The sequence below is a fragment of the Salmo salar genome, chromosome 13 (genome assembly GCF_965601325.2).
Source record: "Salmo salar chromosome 13, fSalSal1, whole genome shotgun sequence".
Taxonomy (NCBI): Eukaryota; Metazoa; Chordata; class Actinopteri; order Salmoniformes; family Salmonidae; genus Salmo; species Salmo salar.
In genome coordinates this window covers 97775425-97798880 of record NC_138303.1, presented here as the reverse complement: position 1 = coordinate 97798880, position 23456 = coordinate 97775425, and the positions used below count along the sequence as shown (strand labels likewise).

The window sequence follows — 23456 nt, the reverse complement described above, 5'->3', positions numbered from 1 at the left end:
CAAAGATGTAAAAGTATACTAGACATTTATAGAATACATCATACATAGTTTGACGATTCTGTGACAAACGGTGAATTAATTATTGATTTATACTGCTTTAAATGCCATTTTATAGATTGTATGTATTTCTATCAAGTAAAAACTGGAATTTCTACTCAAAACAAAGGTTGTAAAAGTATGCTAGACATTTATAGAATAAATCACATCTAGTTTGACGATTCTGTGACAAACGGTGAATTAGTTATAAATGTATACATTTTTAAATTGCTTTCGGCGAATGTCTGTTGAATGTCTGTTGAATGTGTGAATATAAAACCAAGTCCCGTTCCACCTTAAATCGGATTTGCGTTTGTGAAAAATATGGCGCTTTTATGAGGGTGAAAACCCCGCGCCCCGCCCTAAAAACACTGACCACGATGGGCAGATACACTAGCCTGCTGGCAATGGAGGAGTGAGGAAACTTCGCCTGTCAAAAGTGCAGATTCAACATTAGCTTTTGTACTGTGCCAAGTCCAATGATCAACACCGCCTTTGTAAGTGATCGCACAGCAATTCGTGCACAGAGCAGTAGAGTGCACGGAGGCTGACGATCGCGAGAGAGAACGAGTGTCGTCGTAGAATAGAACAAGTTCTAGGTTGTTTTTTGGGGGGCGATTGTTGCCAATATGTCCGGGAATCCCACATTTGTGAGTCCCTTCCACAGACCCCGCTGTTTGGCCGCAGCCGCGCCAGCAGGGAAAGCCAAACTCACCCACCCGGGCAAAGCCATTCTAGCAGGTAAGGATGAAGTCATTCATCTTTCCTTGTGTAAGCTGCTGATACTTTGTATCACATTTTCATACAGTGTTCATTCCAGCGCCTTGCTACATTCTAACACAGCAAGTCACTGTGACAATGCAGGGTATTCTACATGGGTTTGTTTTTACTTGTGTCGTGTGGCAGTCTGTTATATTGTAGCAATATATTTAAACACGATTGCCTGCCTATAGTGCTTGCTATGGGAGTGGTGAGGTGAGTTTTGTTAGTGTAGTGAGTTATTTGAGAGTCTACTAATCCATTCAGACATTTCTTATTCATTTAGTCATGAACTACATGTCAATCAGTTGCTAGGGAGTAAGAAGCCAATTCATAGACGCTAACCACCTTTAGCGTCAATTCATGAAGGTATCTTCGAGAGTCGGACTTTGATTACAATATAGCAACCCATATCATGTGCTGTTCTTGACAGGGTGCTGCAATATGAGTATTATTGAACGCATATGAGACTTAAGGAATACAAGACAGTATTAAATAGTTTGGAAATTAAACCTAAAACAAGAGTCTACCATGTCTAAGCCTGGGTTGTCTTTAAACTGTAGTAACCTCGAAGTGTAGAGCGAAATCCTACTCACTTTGACTATGGAACTGTCTCCATCTGTTGAACTACTACTATCAATTTGCCCTTTGAGCCTTTACTTCAGTGTGTGTGTGTGTGTGTGTGTGTGTGTGTGTGTGTGTGTGTGCGCGCGCGAGCGAGCGGTGTGTCTGTTCTAATCAAGGACACATGCTCTGGCTGAAGGTTCCAGGGTGTATAGAGTTAATTAGATGCATGTCATGGTCCTTTTTCTCTGATAATTTCTGACCCCATGATCCTACTGAATCCCCCCCTCAGTCCAGCAGAGCTTGGTTAACATGGCTTATGAATGGAAGATAGGCAGGCTTTCCTCTCACAGGAATGGGGGCTGAGTGGAGTGTGCCGTAACACTAAAGTTACAGAATCTGGCAAACTTGGTTTCAGACACAAAACATTTTAAAAGTTCCAATCTAGGAAAGAATTTGTTTGAATTTTGTAGAACACTTGGTGCCAACACAGATACTGTTTGGCTGTTCTATCCCTTTCTCAGAGTACAGTTGTGGCCAAAAGTTTTGAGAATCAAATCAAAGTTTATTTGTCACGTGCGCCGAATACAACAGATGTAGACCTTACAGTGAAATGCTTACTTACAGGCTCTAACCAATAGTGCAAAAAAGGTATTAGGTGAACAATAGGTAGGTAAAGAAATAAAACAACAGTAAAAAGACAGGCTATATACAGTAGCGAGGATATAAAAGTAGCGAGGCTACATACAGACACCGGTTAGTCAGGCTGATTGAGGTAGTTTGTACATGTAGATATGGTTAAAGTGACTATGCATATATGATGAACAGAGTAGCAGTAGCGTAAAAGAGGGGTTGGCGGGTGGTGGGTGGGTGGGACACAAGAATGACACAAATATTAATTTTCAAAGTCTGGTGCCTCAGTTTGTATGATGGCAATTTGCATATACTCCAGAATGTTATGAAGAGTGATCAGATGAATTGCAATTAATTGCAAAATCCCTCTTTGCCATGCAAATGAACTGAATCCACACAAAAACTTTTCCACTGCATTTCAGCCCTGCCACAAAAGGACCAGCTGACATCATGTCAGTGATTCTCTCGTTAACACAGGTGTGAGTGTTGACGAGGACAAGGCTGGAGGTCAATCTGTCATGCTGATTGAGTTTGAATAACAGACTGGAAGCTTCAAAAGGAGGGTGGTGCTTGGAATCATTGTTCTTCCTCTGTCGTCCATGGTTACCTGCAAGGAAACACGTGCCATCATCATTGCTTTGCACAAAAAGGGCTTCACAGGCAAGGATATTGCTCCCAGTAAGATTGCACCTAAATAACCATTTATCGGCTCATCAAGAACTTCTAGGAGAGTGGTTCAATTGTTGTGAAGAAGGCTTCAGGATGCCCAAAAAAGTCCAAGTGCCAGGACCGTCTCCTAAAGTTGATTCAGCTGCAGGATCGGGGCACCACCAGTACAGAGCTTGCTCAGGAATGGCAGCTGGCAGATGTGAGTGCATCTGCATGCACAATGAGGTGAAGACTTTTGGAGGATGGCCTGGTGTCAAGAAGGGCAGCAAAGAAGCCACTTCTCTCCAGGAAAAACATCAGGGACAGACTGATATTCTGCAAAATGTACAGGGATTGGAATGCTGAGGACTGGGGTAAAGTCATTTTCTCTGATGAATCCCCTTTCCGATTGTTTGGGTCATCTGGAAAAAAGCTTGTCCGGAGAAAACAAGGTGAGCGCTACCATCAGTCCTGTGTCATGCCAACAGTAAAGCATCCTGAGACCATTCATGTGTGAGGTTGCTTCTCAGCCAAGGGAGTGGGCTCACTCGCAATTTTGCCTAAGAACACAGCCATGAATAAAGAATGGTACCAACACATCCTACGAGAGCAACTTCTCCCAACCATCCAGGAACAGTTTGGTGACGGAACAATGCCTTTTCCAGCATGATGGAGCACCTTGCCATAAGGCAAAAGTGATAACTAAGTGGCTCGGGGAACAAAACATCGATATTTTGGGTCAATGGCCAGGAAACTCCCCAGACCATAATCCCATTGAGAACTTGTGGTCAATCCTCAAGAGGTGGGTGGACAAACAAAAACCCACAAATTCTGACAAACTCCAAGCATTGATTATGTAAGAATGGGCTGCCATCAGTCAGGATGTGGACCAGAAGTTAATTGACAGCATGCCAGGGCAGATTGCAGAGGTCTTGAAAAAGAAGGGTCAACACTGTAAATATTGACTCTTTGCATCAACTTCATGTAATTGTCAATAAAAGCCTTTGACACTTATGAAATGCTTGTAATTATACTTCAGTATTCCATAGTAACATCTGACAAAAATATCTAAACACACTGAAGCAGCAAATTTTGGAAATTAATATTTGTCATTCTCAAAACTTTTTGGCCACTACTGTATACGCTGAACCTGGCTATTGCCTTGTGTTGCACGGCTGTGTAGATATTTGTGGTCATAGTAAGTTTACATGCAAATCAAGTCAAAGTTTATTGGTCGTGTACACAATTTTGCAGGTGTTATCGCAGGTGCAGCAAATACTTATGTATGCTTATGCAGCCTGAGGAGGAAGGTCCTTGGATGGAAACATTGCTGCATATGCAACAGATTAAAAAAAATCAAGGAACCCTTGAATGCAGTTCTACTGCTTGTTTTGTCTCTTTTATGTCATAACTAAGAGCATTCATGGGTGATAGCTGAGGGCATTCATGGGTGATAGCTGAGGGCATTCATTTGTGCCAAACTGCCTATATTGCTTTTGTATCTTGCTTTTTGCAAGGATGTTGTTCAACCTCAAAAGGCACGAAAAAAATGATTTTGACACCCACCATCTCAGATTCTTCTGAAATAATTTCTGTTGTTCATGCTTCATGTCCAAATCTTCCTAAAGTATCTAAAAATGTATTGTGTAACTTATAGATGATTTGGATATAAAGCACAAAAATGCTAACATAGGTACCATTAACTTGCATTGGATTTGTGCCACAAATTATATAAAGTTAGCATTTGAAGCAGTGGCCAGGTAAACAAAACCAAAGAATGGGTTGCTGTCATACCTGGTTCAAAGACTTACCCTGTAAGAAAACCAATATGTAATTTGGGACATAAACCCAACAACTTCAATGACTCATTTCTCTAAACATGAATAAAACATATTTTTTTGTTGTTGCTGAGAATACATTACATAAGGATGAAGAAACAATACTCCAAACCGCAGCTCCATACCACTTGTCAAAGATAGAGTAATGATACTATATACTCATTGTTGGGGTCGGATTGGTGTAGGGGTGTATGGCTTTTGACCACTTCTTTGCACTCCTCATGTCTTACTCATTGTTAGCAAAACATTTGGTCCGAATTGGATGTTAGGTACTATAATTATTGAATATTATATACAATTTAATTTGGAAGTTTACATACACTTAGGTTGGAGTCATTAAAACTAGTTTTTCAACCACTTCACAAATTTCTCGTTAACAAACTGGTTTTGGCAAGTCGGTAAGGACATCTACTTTGTGCATGACACAAGTAATTTTTCCAACAATTGTTTGCAGACAGATTATTTCACTTATAATTCACTGTATCACAGTTCCAGTGGGTCAGAAGTTTACATACACTAAGTTGACTGTGCCTTTAAACAGCTTGGAAGATTCCAGAAAATGATGTCATGGCTTGAGAAGCTTCTGATAGGCTAATTGACATCATTTGAGTCAATTGGAGATATACCTGTGGATGTATTTCAAGGCCTACCTTCAAACTCAGTGCCTCTTTGCTTGACATCATGGGAAAATCAAAAGAAATCAGCCAAGACCTCAGAAAAAATATTGTAGACCTCCACAAGTCTGGTTCATCCTTGGGAGCAATTTCCAAATGCCTGAAGGTACCACGTTCATCTGTACAAACAATAGTACGCAAGTATAAACACCATGGGACCACGCAGCCGTCATACCACTCAGGAAGGTGTTCTGTCTCCCTAAAGATGAACGTACTTTGGTGCGAAACTGCAAATCAATCCCAGAACAACAGCAAAGGACCTTGTGAAGATGCTGAAGGAAACGGGTACAAAAGTATCTATATCCACAGTAAAAGGAGTCCTATATCGACATAACCTGAAAGGCCGCTCAGCAAGGAAGAAGCCACTGCTCCAAAACCGCCATAAAAAGTCAGACTACGGTTTGCAACTGCATATGGGGACAAAGATCGTACTTTTTGGAGAATGTCCTCTGGTCTGATGAAACAAAAATAGAACTGTTTGGCCATAATGATCATTGTTATGTTTGGAGGAAAAAGGGGGAGGCTTGCAAGCCAAAGAACACCATCCCAACCGTGAAGCGCTGGGGTGGCAGCATCATGTTGTGGGGGTGCTTTGCTGCAGGATGGACTGGTGTATTTCGCAAAATAGATGGCATCATGAGTATAGAAAATGTGGATATATTGAAGCAACATCTCAAGACATCAGTCAGGAAGTTAAAGCTTGGTCACAAATGGGTCTTCCAAATGGACAATGACCCCAAGCGTACTTCCAAAGTTGTGGAAAAATGGCTTAAGGACAGCAAAGTCAAGGTATTGGAGTGCCCATCTAAAAGCCCTGACTTCAATCCTATAGAACATTTGTGGGCAGAACTGAAAAAGCGTGTGCGAGCAAGGAGGCCCACAAACCTGACTCAGTTACACCAGTTCTGTCAGGAGGAATGGGCCAAAATTCACCCAACTTCTTGTGGGAAGCTTGTGGAAGGCTACCCTAAACGTCTGACCCAAGTTAAACAATTTAAAGGCAATGCTACCAAATACTAATTGAGTGTATGTAAACTTCTGACCCACTGGGAATGCGATGAAAGAAATAAAAGCTGAAATAAATCATTCTCTCTACTATTATTCTGACATTTCACATTCTTAAAATAAAGTGGTGATCCTAACTGACCTAAGACAGGGAATTTCTACTAGGATTAAATGCCAGGAATTGTGAAAAACTGAGTTTAAATGTATTTGGCTAAGGTGTATTTAAACATCCGACTTCAACTGTAAGTCCTATAAATTAATATGGCCAATTTGGGTGCAATCAATTAGCTTAATTTCTCAGATCAAATTATATTTCAACAAAATTATGTTTCCGGAATGCTTATCTTATCTGTTTCTAACTACAGAAACTATTTCAGAACAAGTGAACACAGATCCATTCCAATTCCCTGATTGACTGGAAATATCACTCTCTACTTTAGGTGATTGAAATCATTTGTCTGTCTCTCAGTTCTCTGGCACATTTTTCAGGACTATTTATTTATTTATTTATTTTTTAATATTTTTTTTAGGTCTATCGGTATCAGTCAACTACTATGCTTTTACCTGGAGTGAAACGTGAGTTATAGGGGCACACTCATTTTAACTCACAGAATAGATGAGAGCAATATGATGGATGTCTACTAGAGGTCGACCGATACCGATTTATTGGGGGACCAAAAAAAGCCGATACCGATTAATCAGACTTTTTTTCTTTTTTAAAAAAAATAATAATGACAATTACAACAATACTGAATGAACACAAATTTTAACTTAATATAATACATCAATAAAATAAATTTAGCCTCAAATAAATAATGAAACATGTTCAATTTGGTTTAAATAATGCAAAAAGAAAGTGTTGGAGAAGAAAGTAAAAGTGCAATATGTGCCATGTAAAAAAAGCTAACGTTTAAGTTCCTTGCTCAGAACATGAACATATGAAAGCTGGTGGTTCCTTTTAACATGAGTCTTCAATATTCCCAGGTAAGAAGGTTTAGGTTGTAGTTATTATAGGACTATGTCTCTCTATACCATTTGTATTTCATATACCTTTGACTATTGGATGTTCTTATAGGCACTTTAGTATTGCCAGTGTAACGTATAGCTTCCGTCCCTCTCCTCGCTCCTACCTGGGCTCGAACCAGGAACACATCGACAACAGCCACCCTTGAAGCAGCGTTACCCATGCAGAGCAAGGGGAACAACTACTCCGAGTCTCAGAGCGAGTGACGTTTGAAACACTATTAGCGCGCACCCCGCTAACTAGCTAGCCATTTCACATCGGTTACACCAGCCTAATCTCGGGAGTTGATAGGCTTGAAGTCATAAACAGTGCAACGCTTGAAGCACTGTTTGAATGAATGCTTACGAGCCTGCTGGTGCCTACCATCGCTCAGTCAGAATGCTCTATCAATTCATAGACTTAATTATAACATCATAACGCACAGAAATACGAGCCTTAGGTCATTAATATGGTCGAATCCGGAAACTATAATCTCGAAAACAAAACGTTTATTCTTTCAGTGAAATACGGAACGGTTCCGTATTTCATCTAACGGGTGGCATCCATAAGTCTAAATATTCCTGTTACGTTGTACAACCTTCAATGTTATGTCATAATTACGTAAAATTCTTTCAAATTAGTTCGCAACGAGCCAGGCGGCCCAAACTGTTGCATATACCCTGACTCTGCGTGCAATGAACGCAAGAGAAGTGACACAATTTCCCTAGTTTAATATTGTCTGCTAACCTGGATTTCTTTTAGCTAAATATGCAGGTTTAAAAATATATACTTCTGTGTATTGATTTTAAGGCATTGTTTATGGTTAGGTACAGTCGTGCAACGATTGTGCTTTTTTCGCAAATGCGCTTTTGTTAAATCATCCCCCGTTTTAGTGAAGTAGGCTGTCTTTGTTAAGAAGGAATAGTCTTCACACAGTTCGCAACGAGCCAGGCGGCCCAAACTGCTGCATATACCCTGACTCTGTTGCAAGAGAAGTGACACAATTTTCCTAGTTAAAAGAAATTCATGTTTGCAGGCAATATTAACTAAATATGTAGGTTTAAAAATATATACTTGTGTATTGATTTTAAGAAAGGTATTGATGTTCATGGTTAGGTACACATAGGAGCGAATGCGCGCCGCATTGATTATATGCAATGCAGGACACGCTAGATAACTAGACATGGTTGATGATATTACTAGTTTAACTAGTGATTATGATTTATTGATTGTTTTTTATAAGCTAAGTTTAATGCTAGCTAGCAACTTACCTTGGCTTCTTACTGCATTCGCGTAACAGGCAGGCTCCTCGTGGAGTGCAACGTAAGGCAGGTGGTTAGACCGTTGGACTAGTTAACTGTAAGGTTGCAAGATTGAATCCCCGAGCTGACAAGGTAAAAATCTGTCGTTCTGCCCCTGAACAAGGCAGTTAACCCACTGTTCCTAGGCCGTCATTGAAGATAACAATGTGTTCATAACTGACTTGCCTAGTTAAATAAAGGTGTAAAAAAATTATAATAATTAAAAATAATCGGCCAAATCGGTGTCCAAAAATACCGATGTCCGATTGTTCTGAAAACGTGAAATCGGCCTTAATTAATCGGCCATTCCGATTAATCGGTCGACCTCTAATGTCTACCAGGAAGTGCTTTCACAGTGAAACCGAAATGAAGGAAAGGAGATGAAAGGAATACATCTTTACACTACCAGTGAGATTCACCCAATAATGTGAGTGCTTGGCAGGGAGCTGGGGCCTGCAGTGCAGTGCTGTGTTACTGAGTCCATGAACCATGATGACACAGCATAAATCCACACACACACGCACGCACGCACGCGCGCACACACACACACAGCACACGTGCAGCTGGATTACAACATCCTTTCACCCGACCAGATCAGACCAGGGCCAGGGTCCCATGCTGAAGGTAGGTTTTTTTTCTTCAATTTTCTTTCTTCACTGTTCACTTTTTAGTGCAATTTTTGCACTTGACTACCCCCAGAGAATGCAAAGCACTCTGAGACCCAGTAAAATGTGCCATAAATGTAAATCAATTAATTGGTAATGTTGTTGAGCATAAACTATGGTCTTCAACACCCTCATCTACACAGATTACGTTAAATCTGGCTATGCAGTATTTTGGCTTGCTCCTTATCTTTAACTCTGAGCCCTTCTTTCTCAACATAGAGAGTTGTAGTAGGTCAGTTCAAAAGTCAACTCCATATTGAACTATCATTGTTGCACGATAATTTATTTCAGCGTGTTTTGCTTGCACACTTTCCTTTGCAAGAAATTAAGTGTGTGTGTGCTCGAATGTTTCCCTCCCACCAGAGACCAGTCAGCAAAGCTGTCTATTAGCCCAGAGATGATTACAATCTCAGTAGTCAGACCTGACAAACTGGTTGTCTTTCTCCTGTCCTGTTATGAGGAAACTGTTAGACACGTCTAATTATAAATATCTAACTTTATGACGGAAGGTACTGGGCAGAATTTCGAGCCTACTGTGTAATAACAAGATCATTCGCATGACCGTGTGTGTGTTTGTGGAGATTGTTCCATGTCCATTCCTGTGTGGGACTGACGGACCAGCATGTCTGTGTGTTCAGGTGAAATGCATGCTGAAGTCCAGAGCCTCAACAAATGTCTCTTTCAGAAGCAGCAGCATGGGGTTGAGGTTCAACCAGGACGTTTCCCAAACACACACACACAGGTTTAGGGTCAGCTTTCCCAACTCCAAATCTAACAGATTTTTTCCATGGTGAGTGTTTAGCCTAGTTACAACTGGTTAGAGATCAGTGGTTGAGAATGCTAAATTATCATATAACTTTTAGGTTGCTACCGGCAACAAACTCTATATGTCTGTGATGACTCTGTGTCACTGAGTGTGTGTAGCTCTAGCTCGCGGTCCCCTGCTAAGACGTTGCATGCATCAAATGAAATTCTATTGGTCGCATACACATATTTAGCAGATTTTATCGCAGGTGTAGCGAAATGCTTATGTTCCTAGCCCCAACAGTGCAGTGCCACTGGGCTACCGAGTGGCGCAGTGGTCTAAGGCACTGCAACTCAGTGCAAGAGGCATCACTACAGTCCCTGGTTCGAATCCAGGCTATATCACATCCGGCTGTGATTGGGAGTCCCATAGGACGGTGCACAATTGACCCAGCATCGTCCGGGTTTGGCCAGGGTAGGCCGTCATTGTGAATAAGAATTTGTTCTTAACTGACTTTCCTAGTTAAATAAAGGTTGAATTAATTAATATATTTAACCTTTTATTTAACTAGGCAAGTCAGTTAATAACAAATTATTATTTACAATGACAACCCACTGTTCCCCAGTAGGCCAACTGCCTTGTTCAGGGGCAGAACAACAGATTTTTAGCTTGTCAGCTCGGGGATTCGATCCAGCAACCTTTCGGTTACTGGCCCAACGCTCTAACCACTAGGCTATTTAAAAAAAAAAATACCTGACGATATAAGCAAATCCCCCCCCCCCCAAAAAGAATAAAGATAAAGGAATTAAGAAATATCTAAATTATTAGAATGAGCAATGTCAGAGTCTGGAATATAAATATATACAAGTACAGTTGAAGTCGGAAGTTTACATACACTTAGGTTGGAGTCATTAAAACTCGTTTTTCAACCACTCCACAAATTTCTTGTTAACAACTACTATAGTTTTAGCAAGTCGGTTAGGACATCTACTTTGTGTATGACACAATTAATTTTTCCAACAATTGTTTACAGACAGATTATTTCACTTATAACTCAATGTATCACAATTCCAGTGGGTCAGAAGTTTACATGCACTAAGTTGACTGTGCCTTTAAACAGTGTGGTAATTTTCCTGAAAATGATGTCATGGCTTTAGAAGCTTCTGATAGGCTAATTGACATCATTTGAGTCAATTGGAGGTGTACCTATGGATGTATTTCAAGGCCTACCTTCAAACTCAGTGCCTTTTTGCTTGACATCATGGGAAAATCAAAAGAAATCAGCCAAAAATGGCATAAGGACAACAAAGTCAAGGTATTGGAGTGGCCATCACAAAGCCCTGACTTCAACCCTATAGAACATTTGTGGGCAGAACTGAAGCATGTGCGAGCAAGGAGGCCCGCAAACCTGACTCAGTTACACCAGCTCTGTCAGGTGGAAGGGGCCAAAATTCACCCAACTTATTGTGGGAAACTTGTGGAAGGCTACCCTAAACGTTTGACCCAAGTTAAACAATTTAAAGGCAATGCTACCAAATACTAATTGAGTGTATGTAAACTTCTGACCCACTGGGAATGTGATGAAAGAAATAAAAGCTGAAATAACAATCATTCTCTCTACTATTATTCTGACATTTCACATTCTTAAAATAAAGTGGTGATCCTAGCTGACCTAAGACAGGGAATTTTAACTGGGATTAAATGTCAGTAATTGTGAAAAACTGAGTTTAAATGTATTTGGCTAAGGTGTATGTAAACTTCCGACTTCAACTGTATGTATATGATGGTTTGTATAGACATTATTGGCAGTATATGAATAGAAAAGTTGTATACAGCAGTAGTTATACAGGATAAGCCTTGACTAGAATACAGTTGAATGACTATATACACAGAACAGCAGTCTCTAAGGTGCAGGGTGGAGTACCGGGTGATAGCCGGCTAGTAACAGTGACTAAAGTTCAGGTCAGTGTACTGGGCGGAAGCTGGCTAGTGGTGACTATTTAACAGTCTGATAGCCTGGAGATAGAAGCTGTATCTCGGTCCCAGCTTTGATGGACTTGTACTGTCTCCGCCTTCTAGATGGTAGCGGGGGGAACAGGCTGTGGCTCGGGGGCAAAGCCGAGTTTCTTCAGCCTCCTGAGGTTGAAAAAGCGCTGTTGCTGGTTGTGTGCCACATCATTGACTGTGCCGTGGGCACCAGATTGCTATAACATACAGCATGATGTGGTTAGCTGATATGTAAAATACCTATCCAGGCGTTGTAAGATCTGGCATGCGTCACTAACGCCCGGGCAGAGGAACGCACCCTATGTGTGTACTACTTTCTCTGTTCCAGTGGAGAACACCGGTTACCACAGCCACAAAGTCAAAATTGGATTTATCGTAAAAATCAATGAAAACAAAAGTGAGATTTTTTTGGTCTTAATTTAAGGTTAGGCTTAGACATAAGGTTAGCAGTGTGGTTAAGGTTATTGTTAGGTTTAAAATCACATTTAAACTGACTACATTGTAGAAATAGGCAGGTTTATGACCGTGGCTGTGGTAACTAGTGACGACTAGTCACACCCCCACTGATCAGGAACAGCACAGAGGGGAGTATCCTGTGGGCAGAATCCCAGTTTAACCAATCAGAGACCTTCTTTCTGTTTGCTGTTCAACTGCAGATGTGTGGAGCTACTGCTGTTAAGGTGGAACCATGAGGTTACCAATAAAACTACAGTTACAGAGAGAAGTCCTCCTACACTGTTGATCTTTTAAAATGGTTAAGTTATTGAAACACTTTGATTCTTTAGAATATTGTTACATATTTTATTTGTGAATGCAGTAATAACACATGCTATACATAAAAGGATGACATCCATTCAGCTAGCAGAGAAGAACCATCTACAGTGCTTTCAGAAAGTATTCACACCCCTTGACTTTTTCCACCTTTTGTTGTTACAGCCTGAATTTAAAATAGATTAAATATAGATTTTTTTTTGTCACTGGCCTACACACAATACCCAATAATGTCATAGTAGAATAATGTTTTTTGAAATTGAATAAAAAACGAAAAGCTGAAATGTCTAGAGTCAGTAAGTATTCAACCCCTTTGTTGTGTCAAGCCTTAAGTTTGTGGGGGGGGGGGAAAGTATCTTAACAAGTCACATAATAAGTTGCATGGACTCACTCTGTGTGCAATAATAGTGTTTAACATGATTTTTGATTGACTACCTCATCTCTGTACCACACGCATACAATTGTCTATCTGTAAGGTCCCTCAGTTGAGCAGTGTATTTCAAACACAGATTCAACCACAAAGACCAAGGAAGTTTTGCAATGCCTTGCTAAGAAGGGCACCTATTGGTAGATGGATTAATAAAAAACATTGAATACCCTTTTTAGTATGGTGAAGTTATTAATTACACTTTGGATGGTGTATCAATACACTCAGTCACTACAAAGATACAGGCGTCCTTCCTAACTCAGTTGCCGGAGAGGAAGGAAAACTGCTCAGGGATTTCACTATGAGTCCAATGGTGACTTTAAAATAGTTACAAAGTTTAATGGCTGTAATAGGAGAAAACTGAGGATGGATCAAGAACATGATACTTACTCCACAATACTGACCTAATTGACAGAGTGAAAAGAGATAAAGCCTTTACAGAATAAAAAATATTCCAAAACATGCATCCTGTTTGCAACAAGGCACTAAAGTAAAACTGCAGAAAATGAGGCAAAGCAATTCACTTTTACCCTGAATACAAAGTGTTAAATCCAATACAACAAATTACTGAATACTACTCTCAATATTTTCAAGCATAGTGGTGGCTGCATCGTGATATGGCTATGCTTGTAATCGTTAAGGACTGAGGAGTTTTTCAGGATAAAAAATTAACTGAATGGAGCAAAGCGCAGGGATAATCCTAGAGGAAAAGCTGGTTCAGTCTGCTTTCCACCGGACACTGTGAGTTGAATTCACCTTTCAGCAGAACAATAACCTAAAACACAAGGCCAACTCTATACTGGATTTTCTTACCAAGAAGACAGTGAATGTTCCTGAGTGGTCTAGTTAGATTTTCAAGTAAAAACTCTGGCAAGACCTGAAAATTGTTGTCTTGCAATGATCAACAACCAGTTTGACAGAGCTTGAAGAATTTTGAAAAGAATAATGGCCAAATGTTGCGCAATCCAGGTGTGGAAAGCTCTTCGAGACTTACCCAGAAAGACAGCTGTAATCGCTGCCAAAGGTGCTTCTACAAAGTATTGACTCGGGGGTGTGAATACTTATGTAAATTAAATATTTCTCTATTTCATTTAAAATACATTTACAAAAATGTCTAAAAACATGTTTTCACTTTGTTATTATGGGGTGTTTGTAGATGGGTGAGAATTTTATTTGATTTAATCAATTTTGAATTCAGGCTGTAACACAATGTGGAATAAGTCAAGGGATATGAATACTTTTTGGGAGGCACTGTACCTTTAACTGAGAACTTGTGTCTGTTTCAGATTGAGCAGAGGGTATAGTGATCAGCCCAACCCTAACACACTTTCTCTGTCTCTCCCTCTCTCTCTAGGTGGTATTGCTGGAGGAATAGAGATCTGTATTACATTCCCTACAGAGTATGTGAAGACTCAGCTGCAGCTGGATGAGAAGGCCAACCCTCCCAGATATAAAGGCATTGGTGGGTATCTGTTCCAACAGTTTCTCCCAAACAGGAAAGGGAATTATTTTGTTACTTTTACATGATTTCCTATATTGTTACCAGTAATAGCAGTAACAGTCCATCATTGGCACACATTGAAACAGAGAGAGCTGTTTGCAGTAGACCTTACATGGCAGATAAATGAAAAGCCTTGAGCCAGGGATCTGTACTAAATGGGTCTACACTTTCCTGAGGTGTGTGTGTGTGTGTGTGTGTGTGTGTGTGTGTGTTTAGAGTCAGTGGACTTTGGCCTGGAGTCGCTCTGGAGCAACATGTTTGTTTGTCAGTTCTGAGTTCATACTCATGAACTGTTAACTGTAGAAGCTGCAAGTTGATGTTTATTGTCATGAGTTTTACCCTGAAGGCAGAACTGATCGGCTTCTGCTAGATGGGCCGGCTTCAAAGTTAAGATTGTCTAAATTGTAAACATTTATGAAGGTTGCTTTTTTTGACGGAAGGTTGCTTTTTGGTTTTAATTTAAGGTTAGGTTAGCAGTGTGGTAAAACCATCTTTTTTAAAAAAAGGTATTTTATTTAATTAGGCAAGTCAGTTAAGAACAAATTCTTATTTACAATGACGGCCTACCCCGATCAAACCCTAACCCGGACGAAGCTGATACAATTGTGCGTCGCCCTATGGGGAATCCCACTCACGGCCGGTTGTGATACAGCCTGGAATCGAACCAGGGTCTGTAGTGAAGCGTCTAGCACTGAGATGCATTGTTTTAGACCGCTGCACCACTCGGGATAAAATCAGATTTGCTGACTTTGTGGCTGTGCCAGGTAGTGACCACTCTGCAGAGCTGCCTCCAGTACACGAGTCATGACAACAAATGCCAACCTATGTAGATGCAAGCACCATGACTGTCACTAACACTTTCCTATATCCATGCATTACTTTTTGTTAATACTATTGAATGTTCCACATGTAACGTGCACAAAATACCTCAAGCTGAGTTGAAATATCTGCAGTTGACTGTGTATGTTTGTCGTTTCTCACCCTGATTCTCTCTGTCCCTCCCTGTAGTTGACTGTGTGAAGCAGACGGTAGACGGTCATGGGGTGAGGGGTCTGTACAGAGGGCTCAGCTCACTGCTCTATGGCTCCATACCCAAAGCAGCTGTCAGGTACAACACACACACATTCAACCACACCACACTACACCACACACTGTTTATCTGTCTCTGTAAATGTTTTCTATGTCCCTGACAACCGCTCTCTCTATCAGGTTTGGTATGTTTGAGTTCCTCAGTAATAAGATGCGCGATGAGAATGGGAAGCTGGACAGTACCCGGGGTCTTTTCTGTGGTCTGGGGGCAGGAATGGCTGAGGCTGTGGTGGTGGTCTGCCCCATGGAGACGGTCAAGGTATGTGTGTCTTAAAATGTTTTAGGAAATCTTAAACAGTTATTTGCATGTGTTGGTGTCGATGTCAATAAAGATCTGCATATAATTTGAATCCGTGTCGTCCACTTGTGTCATTTCAGGTAAAGTTCATCCATGACCAGTCGTCAGCCAACCCAAAGTACCGGGGATTTTTCCATGGAGTCAGGGAGATCATCAGAACTGAAGGTAACACAATGATTGACATTTTTCCATTCACCTAACAGGGGGATCCTGTTTTCTGCTAACAATGCCTGCAGTACCGCCAATATTTATAACTAATCCAAGATACACCACAGCCTGTCGTTTCCAATGGGAACAAATTAGTCATAGTGGGCAGAACAAGCAAGGAGGGGTGCAGAGCCAAGCACGAGCTAGCGAGATCCTATTGGTGCGTTCTAGCATGTATTTGCATATTTCCATTAGGGAACGTCTACTCTGTGAAGTGCAGTAACTCAATTCGCCCTTGCACTCTTTCTAAACAACTGCATTTTTTGGCTTCAATGAGAGGGGAGTCATTCTCCCCTGGTTGAAAGAGACTAGTGAAGGGAAGAGGGAGTAGTTCCTGCCATCTGCTGGACAGTTATTTGCTCTGGTCTCACCATAACTGAAATGACCGTTGGATTGTTATTTTATGGTAATTGGACGGAAGGTTGTGGGATGGTTATTGACTCTGTGTTGATGTGTTATGGTGTTGTGCTGTCTGTCTCTTCCAGGCCTGAGGGGGACGTACCAGGGTCTGACAGCCACGGTACTGAAACAGGGATCCAACCAGGCCATCCGCTTCTACGTTATGACCTCTCTAAGGAACTGGTACAAAGGTGTGTGTGACCGACTTAGTTTGAATCCTTGTCTCCCGTGTGTATGTGTGTGTTGTTTACCTGTGTGTGTATCCACTGCTCTGTCTCTCCCTGTCCTAGGTGATGACCCTAACAAGGTCATTAACCCTCTGGTCACGGGAGCATTCGGAGCCTTCGCTGGAGCTGTCAGTGTGTTTGGAAACACTCCTCTGGATGTCATCAAAACCAGGATGCAGGTAGACACTGCCATGATCAATGACCTGGTCACATGCAGTGAATTGTAGATCTTTCTCTATACATGTATTGTATCATATTGTTAAGTAAACCCCGTCTGTCTCTCCTCTAACAGGGTCTGGAGGCTCACAAGTACAAAAGCACCCTGGACTGTGCCGTCAAGATCATGAAGCATGAGGGACCTAAAGCGTAAGTATCTCTGTACACACTAACTGTGTGACCTTCTGTCTCATTTTCATCTATTTTTATCAGACCGATAATGGTATTGACCCTGTGTCTGCCCTTCACCTCCTACCTTCCTTCATTATTTCCTCCCTCTCTCCCCAGGTTCTATAAGGGTACAGTCCCCAGGCTGGGCAGGGTGTGTATGGATGTAGCTATCGTCTTCATCATCTATGAGGAGGTGGTGAAGGTCCTCAACAAAGTCTGGAAGACGGACTAAGACCACATTTCTGTGACGACCAGCGGAGCAGGGAATGGCCCGGAAGGCCCGTTGACATCATAACTATGGCCTGATTCCAAACCCAATCCTTTTGCCTTTTCCTTAGGTTATCCATGACTAGCAACCTCCTCACAGATCTGACATGACTCTCTGTATTTCATTCCAGAAAGTTGTTCTGTCCCATACCCTTGTTTACTTTGATAGTTGAGTGCACTTCACCTAGGGTGCTATAGGATCCTATTGGGGACACTACTATCATATTGTTTATACCTACTGTCTTTGATCTTCTTAAAATCCGCAAGTGGGATTTAGCAAGGGCACAGGGGTTAGGGTGAGGGATTGGGCCACTGTGAGTGAAATATGGGAACGCTGTGTCATTCCAAGGGCACAGGGGGTAGGGTGAGGGATTGGGCCACTGTGAGTGAAATATGGGAACACTGTGTCATTCCAGAGAAGTGTCGTAGACGGACGGTGCTTCAGTTCACCTATGGCTATTATTATCATCTTATGTTGTACGTTAACATACTTGACTTAATCAAAAATGAAATGATACTTATAAAACCCCAAATAATGGGATGTAGATCAACAGAAAACACTTGAAATGACAGAGGAGGATCACAGAGGTTTTTAACTCCAAGGGCCACGGTGTACATTTAACAGGAAAAGGTATTACCCAGGGAAAAGGGTCTGGTAGAGACCATCGTTTTCCCCTAATAGCAGTATAACAGAGATGTCTGTTTGTTCACGGGTCATATGAGTCTTATTGTCCAGGTTTAATGCAGGTCTGAAATGTTTTAGCTGCTTTACATACCTGAGTGCTATTACATCAAAATGCCTTATAGATTGTTATATTCAGAGATATCTTTATGGTAGAACGCTATTATGGGTGCGTTCGTAAATTCGTCAGTTATTCTGTTCTATGGCACACTCAGACCAGAGTGCTCTGAAATCGGAGTAGATAGCCAAAGTGAATTTACGAACACACCCTATATGTAGTAACCATAATTGTTGTGACCATAGAATTAGAACTCAGTGTTTAATTGCTACTCATTCTACTAATTCTGTAGTGGTGAATAGCCTGTTTTTGGTGTCCGTCAAATACAGAGATGTACATTTTACATTTACATTTAAGTCATTTAGCAGACGCTCTTATCCAGAGCGACTTACAAAATGTACGTCATACAGTATACTCAGACATTCTGCAGAATGCACCAACACTTTTTAAAGTTAATTCCATAAAAACAATGACCAAGACTGAGATGATGCTGGTGAGGGTGATGAACTTTGCAAATGTGAAATATATTTACATAATGATTGTTTTTTTGGGGGGGGGGGGGCCCAATGTTGTATGAAAGTGCCTGCAAGTGTATCTCATGATTGTTTTAGAAATCTGGTATAAGATGTCTAGTGTTACTAATGTCTATAGTTGAATGTTTAGCTGGGTCAGTTCTTCATTACTGTCATACAGTATGATAACTTCATTGTTTTTATTTAATATAGACAGTAACACAGTGCAATGAGGCCTTGCTGAGATGTTTTTATTGGCAAACATGATTAGATCTACTGGTACTGGCTGGCAGTATGGCTGACCAGAGACTGTCATAATGCAGCCTTGAGTAATTCAATGAGATGTTGTCTGGTAATGTTCCCTGTCAGTTATAGAGTATGTATAAATGTCTTTGATTTACAATTTATGATTCCACATTTTCTTGGTAGTGTGGAGGGGGTGGGGACACTGATTTTCATTTAAAATGACTAGATTTATATTCAGGGCGGCTCCAGGCATAAGCAGCAAAAACTCAGTCCAGCTGTCAATTTACTGTTGAGAGTTAGAATTCACAAGGTGCAAGTTCGAAGTTTGGTTGTGCATCAACAATTTTTCTATTATGTCAGTCACTAGCTATGTTTCCATCCAAATATTCTAGAATCTGCATAAATAAAATATGCTCATTTTCCCACCAGGGGTGTATTTCCACTAAATGGACGGATACAAATCAGTGTGTGATGACGTCGTGCACACAAAATGTACCTTCTCGCTTAAGTTTTCATGTACCGAATGAAACGTTTTGTTTCCATAGCATTTTCAACTCTACCGATAGGTTTGTCACAAAAACTGTTGCATTAAATAGCGAATGTGCCTGCTTTGGTCTTGAGACATGCGCTCTGACCAACAGCTCGCAGCTACAGTGCGGGTAGGCTGTGAGGGTTTTCTAGTTTAGCCTGCAGCAGCTACTCTTCCTGGGATCCAGCTACAGTGCGGGTAGGCTGTGAGGGTTTTCTAGTTTAGCCTGCAGCAGCTACTCTTCCTGGGATCCAGCTACAGTGCGGGTAGGCTGTGAGGGTTTTCTAGTTTAGCCTGCAGCAGCTACTCTTCCTGGGATCCACATTAAACGTACAAATACATGACAGTAATAGACGAACAATAAGATATTTATTTTTTATTTAATGTAATAAGATACTATAGAAATACTATACTATATATATATCTAGTATAGTCTACATAATAAGATTATTATGGATAAGAGTGAGAATATTTGTATTTGTCAAACGGCAGCCAAGCATCGATCATCGTATCACCAGAATTAGACACTCGATATTTAATGGAAAGCAGCGTCAAGCTCATCACCTTGCACTTTACCACCCTGTGAAGTTCATCTTAACTAATGTCATCTGTAGCCTAATAAACTGCATAGTTTCCAGAGTCGTAGTGGGAGCGTGACTCCAAATTTACTTCGATATGATGGTTATTATATCAATATTTGGGCATAAAGGTGTTCCATTGACATTTCCCGTATAATACATTTTACAGACACAAAAAGATCCCACTATGTCGAACGAACAAATTGTGTCGGCATTAAATTACACCGAAACTTCCCTTTTCCATCACAGCTGTCGTGATAATTTTTTATATGATAAGATTCGCTTGAAAACTGGATTGAAACATGGTTACTGACGGTCACTCAATTAGCTATGTCAGGTTGATAAATTATTCTAACCAGCTATTGTCATAAAATAAGTTGTACTCATCCTTAAAGATGTCGTACTGGAGAGAAGAGGACCAAGGCGCAGCGAGACTGTGAATACTCATACTTTAATAGACTCCAGTAAGGCATCCACAGGAAAACAATAACACGACAATAACAGTCTGACTAGGCACACGGCTAAGCACAGAACAATTCCCCACAAACCCCAGTGACAAACAACTCCTACATATGTGACTCCCAATCAGGAACAACGATTCCCAGCTGTTCCTGATCAGGAGTCACAAGACACACACCAGACTGCCACATCCTGACCCCCAAACTACTACACCAGCTCCATCTGCTGGTCAGGACGTGACAGCTATCTAAACTTGTAATAATCATGTTGAATACCGACCCTGACCAGGGTCCCTGACCTTCAGGCCACCCCCCTCCCCCTGTAGAATTGGAGGAAATTTGCTTTAAACAGAGAAAAAAATGTATCTCCACCCCATGGCAAAATTGGTAGAATTGCTGGAAATTTGCTGTGAAACTGCAATTTATTTCTCTCATTGCAAAATGAGTAGAATTGCATGAAATGTTTTATAAAATTGTAACATTTTCATAGCAAAATATGTAGAACTGAAGAAAACTTTCTTTAAAACTGCAACATGTTTTTTAAAGATTTTTTTACTCAGTCGAGGTCTCAATTTACTGTTGAGTTAGAATAGTAGAATACAGTAGGTGTAAGTCGAAGTTTGGTTGTGCATCAGCAATCATCTGTTATGTCAGTCACTGACAGTCACTCAAATCAAATCACATTTTATTTGTCATGTGTGCCGAATACAACAGCTGTAGACCTTACAGTAAAATGCTTTCTTACAAGCCCTTAACCAGCAATGCAGTTTTAAGAAAATACCAACAAAAAAAGTATCAGATAAGAATAACAAATAATTAAAGAGCAGCAGTAAATAACAATAACGGGGCTATATACACAGGGTACTGGTGTCGAGGTAATTGAGGTAATATGTAGGTAGAGTTATTAAAGTGACTATGCATAGATAATAACAGAGTAGTAGTAGTAGCAGCGTGGGGGGGGGGGGGGGGGGGCAATGCAAATAGTCCGGGTTGCCATTTGATTAGCTGTTCAGGAGTCTTATGGCTTGGGGGTAGAAGCTGTTTAGAAGCCTCTTGGAGCTAGACTTGGCACTCTGGTACCGCTTGCCGTGCGGTAGCAGAGAGAACAATCTATGACTAGGGTGGCTGGAGTTGTTGACAATTTTTAGGGCCTTCCTCTGACACCGCCTGGTATAGAGGTCCTGGATGGCAGGAAGCTTGACCCCGGTGATGTACTGGGCCATACGCGCTACCCTCTGTAGTGCCTTGCGGTTGGAGGCCAAGCAGTTGCCATACCAGGCACTGGTGCAACTCGTCAGGAGGCTCTCGATGGTGCAGCTGTAAAACCTTTTGAGGATCTGATGACCCATGCCAAATCTTTTCATTCTCCTGAGGGGGAGTAGGTTTTGTCGTGCCCTCTTCACGACTGTCTTGGTGTGCTTGGATCATGTTAGTTCAACCTGCTCCACTGTTAGCAATTAGCCCCCAAAAGGCAATTAGCCCCCAAAAGGCAAGAACCGACCCTGTTTATATTTAGCAAAACCTAATAGATGTTTTGCATAAAACAAGACATTTGCCACTGTTATGTCTACCCAATGTAAAATACATCCATTTTTGATGCTCTTAGACAAGATCTTGTGTAAGCATGTTTTATTGAAAGATCACGTACACAGTCATTGCAGATTGTATTTGCCTGAAGAGAGACATTTGGAACATTTGCCTTTGGGATTGTGAATATGCTATGTGTGCATTAAAAAGTATAAAAGATTGTGTACAAGATGAGTCTGTTTAGCCTATTATGACAGGATTGGTTTTCAAAGTGTGTCTACTCTGCGTCTTATAACAAATGGCGCAGCGGTCTAAGGCACCGCATCTCAGTACTTGAGGCGTCACTACAGACACTCTGGTTTGAATCCAGGCTGTATCACAATTGATTGGGAATCTCATAGGCAGGCACACAATTGGCCCAGCGTCGTCCGGGTTTGGCTGGTGTAGGCCGTCATTGTAAATAAGAATTTGTTCTTAACTGACTTGCCTAGTTATTAAATAAAGGTGAAATAAATAAAAAACTGGAGCAGCAGTTATCCTCTAGGTCCTACCAGCGGAATCCTCCTACCTCACCAGTACCTCCATTAATGTCTTACATTATAAAGATGTTTGAGTGTGACACATATGCCTTGCTTCAGATCTACTTGCGCCATATCTGCACAAAAAAAGCAAGAACTTGTGGGTGACTTTTATTTTGACATAAGGTAAGCAGAGAGGAACTGACCTCACTGAGAAACTGCATGTGTCACACCCTGATCTGTTTCACCTGTCTTTGTGCTTGTCTCCACCCCCATCCTGCTGTTGCCTATCTTCAGCATTATCCCCAGTGTATTTATACCTGTGTTCTCTGTTACCACCCACCACTGCGACCTGTATGCTCTAGTCGGCTGGCCCTCGCTACATATTCGTCGCCAGACCCACTGGCTCCAGGTCATCTATAAGTCTATGCTAGGTAAAGCTCTGCCTTATCTCAGTTCACTGGTCACGATAATAACACCCACCCGTAGCACACGTTCCAGCAGGTATATCTCACTGATCATCCCCAAAGCCAACACCTCATTTGGCCGCCTTTCCTTCCAGTTCTCTGCTGCCAGTGACTGGAAGGAATTGCAAAAATCGCTGAATTTGGAGACTTTTATTTCCCTCACCAACTTTAAACATCAGCCACCTGAGCTGCTAACTGATCGCTGCAGCTGTACATAATCCATCTGTAAATTGCCCACCCAATCTACCTACCTCATCCCCATACTGTTTTTATTTTATTTACTTTTCTGCTCTTTTGCACACCAGTATTTCTACTTGCACATCATCATATGCTCATTTATCACTCCAGTGTTAATCTGCTAAATTGTAATTATTCGCTCCTATGGCCTATTTATTGCCTACCTCCTCATGCCTTTTGCACACACTGTATA

The 23456-nt window shown here is 41.2% G+C and overlaps 1 protein-coding gene across 1 annotated transcript; it reads left to right on the top strand.

Annotated features, from left to right (window-relative positions):
• The first annotated feature begins 416 nt into the window (after nucleotides 1-416).
• LOC106568272 (tricarboxylate transport protein B, mitochondrial) lies at nucleotides 417-19106 on the top strand. The gene is made up of 9 exons (XM_014138445.3): nucleotides 417-777; nucleotides 14431-14538; nucleotides 15586-15685; nucleotides 15787-15925; nucleotides 16045-16129; nucleotides 16657-16761; nucleotides 16861-16976; nucleotides 17090-17163; nucleotides 17302-19106. The coding sequence occupies exons 1-9, from the start codon at nucleotides 666-668 to the stop codon at nucleotides 17414-17416; spliced, it is 954 nt and encodes a 317-aa protein (XP_013993920.1). The 5' UTR covers nucleotides 417-665; the 3' UTR covers nucleotides 17417-19106.
• Nucleotides 19107-23456: the final 4350 nt, after the last annotated feature.

What these genes read in the sequence shown, in the direction of transcription:
- LOC106568272 (XM_014138445.3), top strand. Translation starts at nt 666, where the DNA reads ATGTCCGGGAATCCCACATTTGTGAGTCCCTTCCACAGACCCCGCTGT. An exon ending in GGGCAAAGCCATTCTAGCAG is followed by an intron (nt 778 to 14,430) that starts GTAAGGATGAAG and finishes CTCTCTCTCTAG; the next exon opens with GTGGTATTGCTGGAGGAATA. An exon ending in GCCCCATGGAGACGGTCAAG is followed by an intron (nt 15,926 to 16,044) that starts GTATGTGTGTCT and finishes GTGTCATTTCAG; the next exon opens with GTAAAGTTCATCCATGACCA.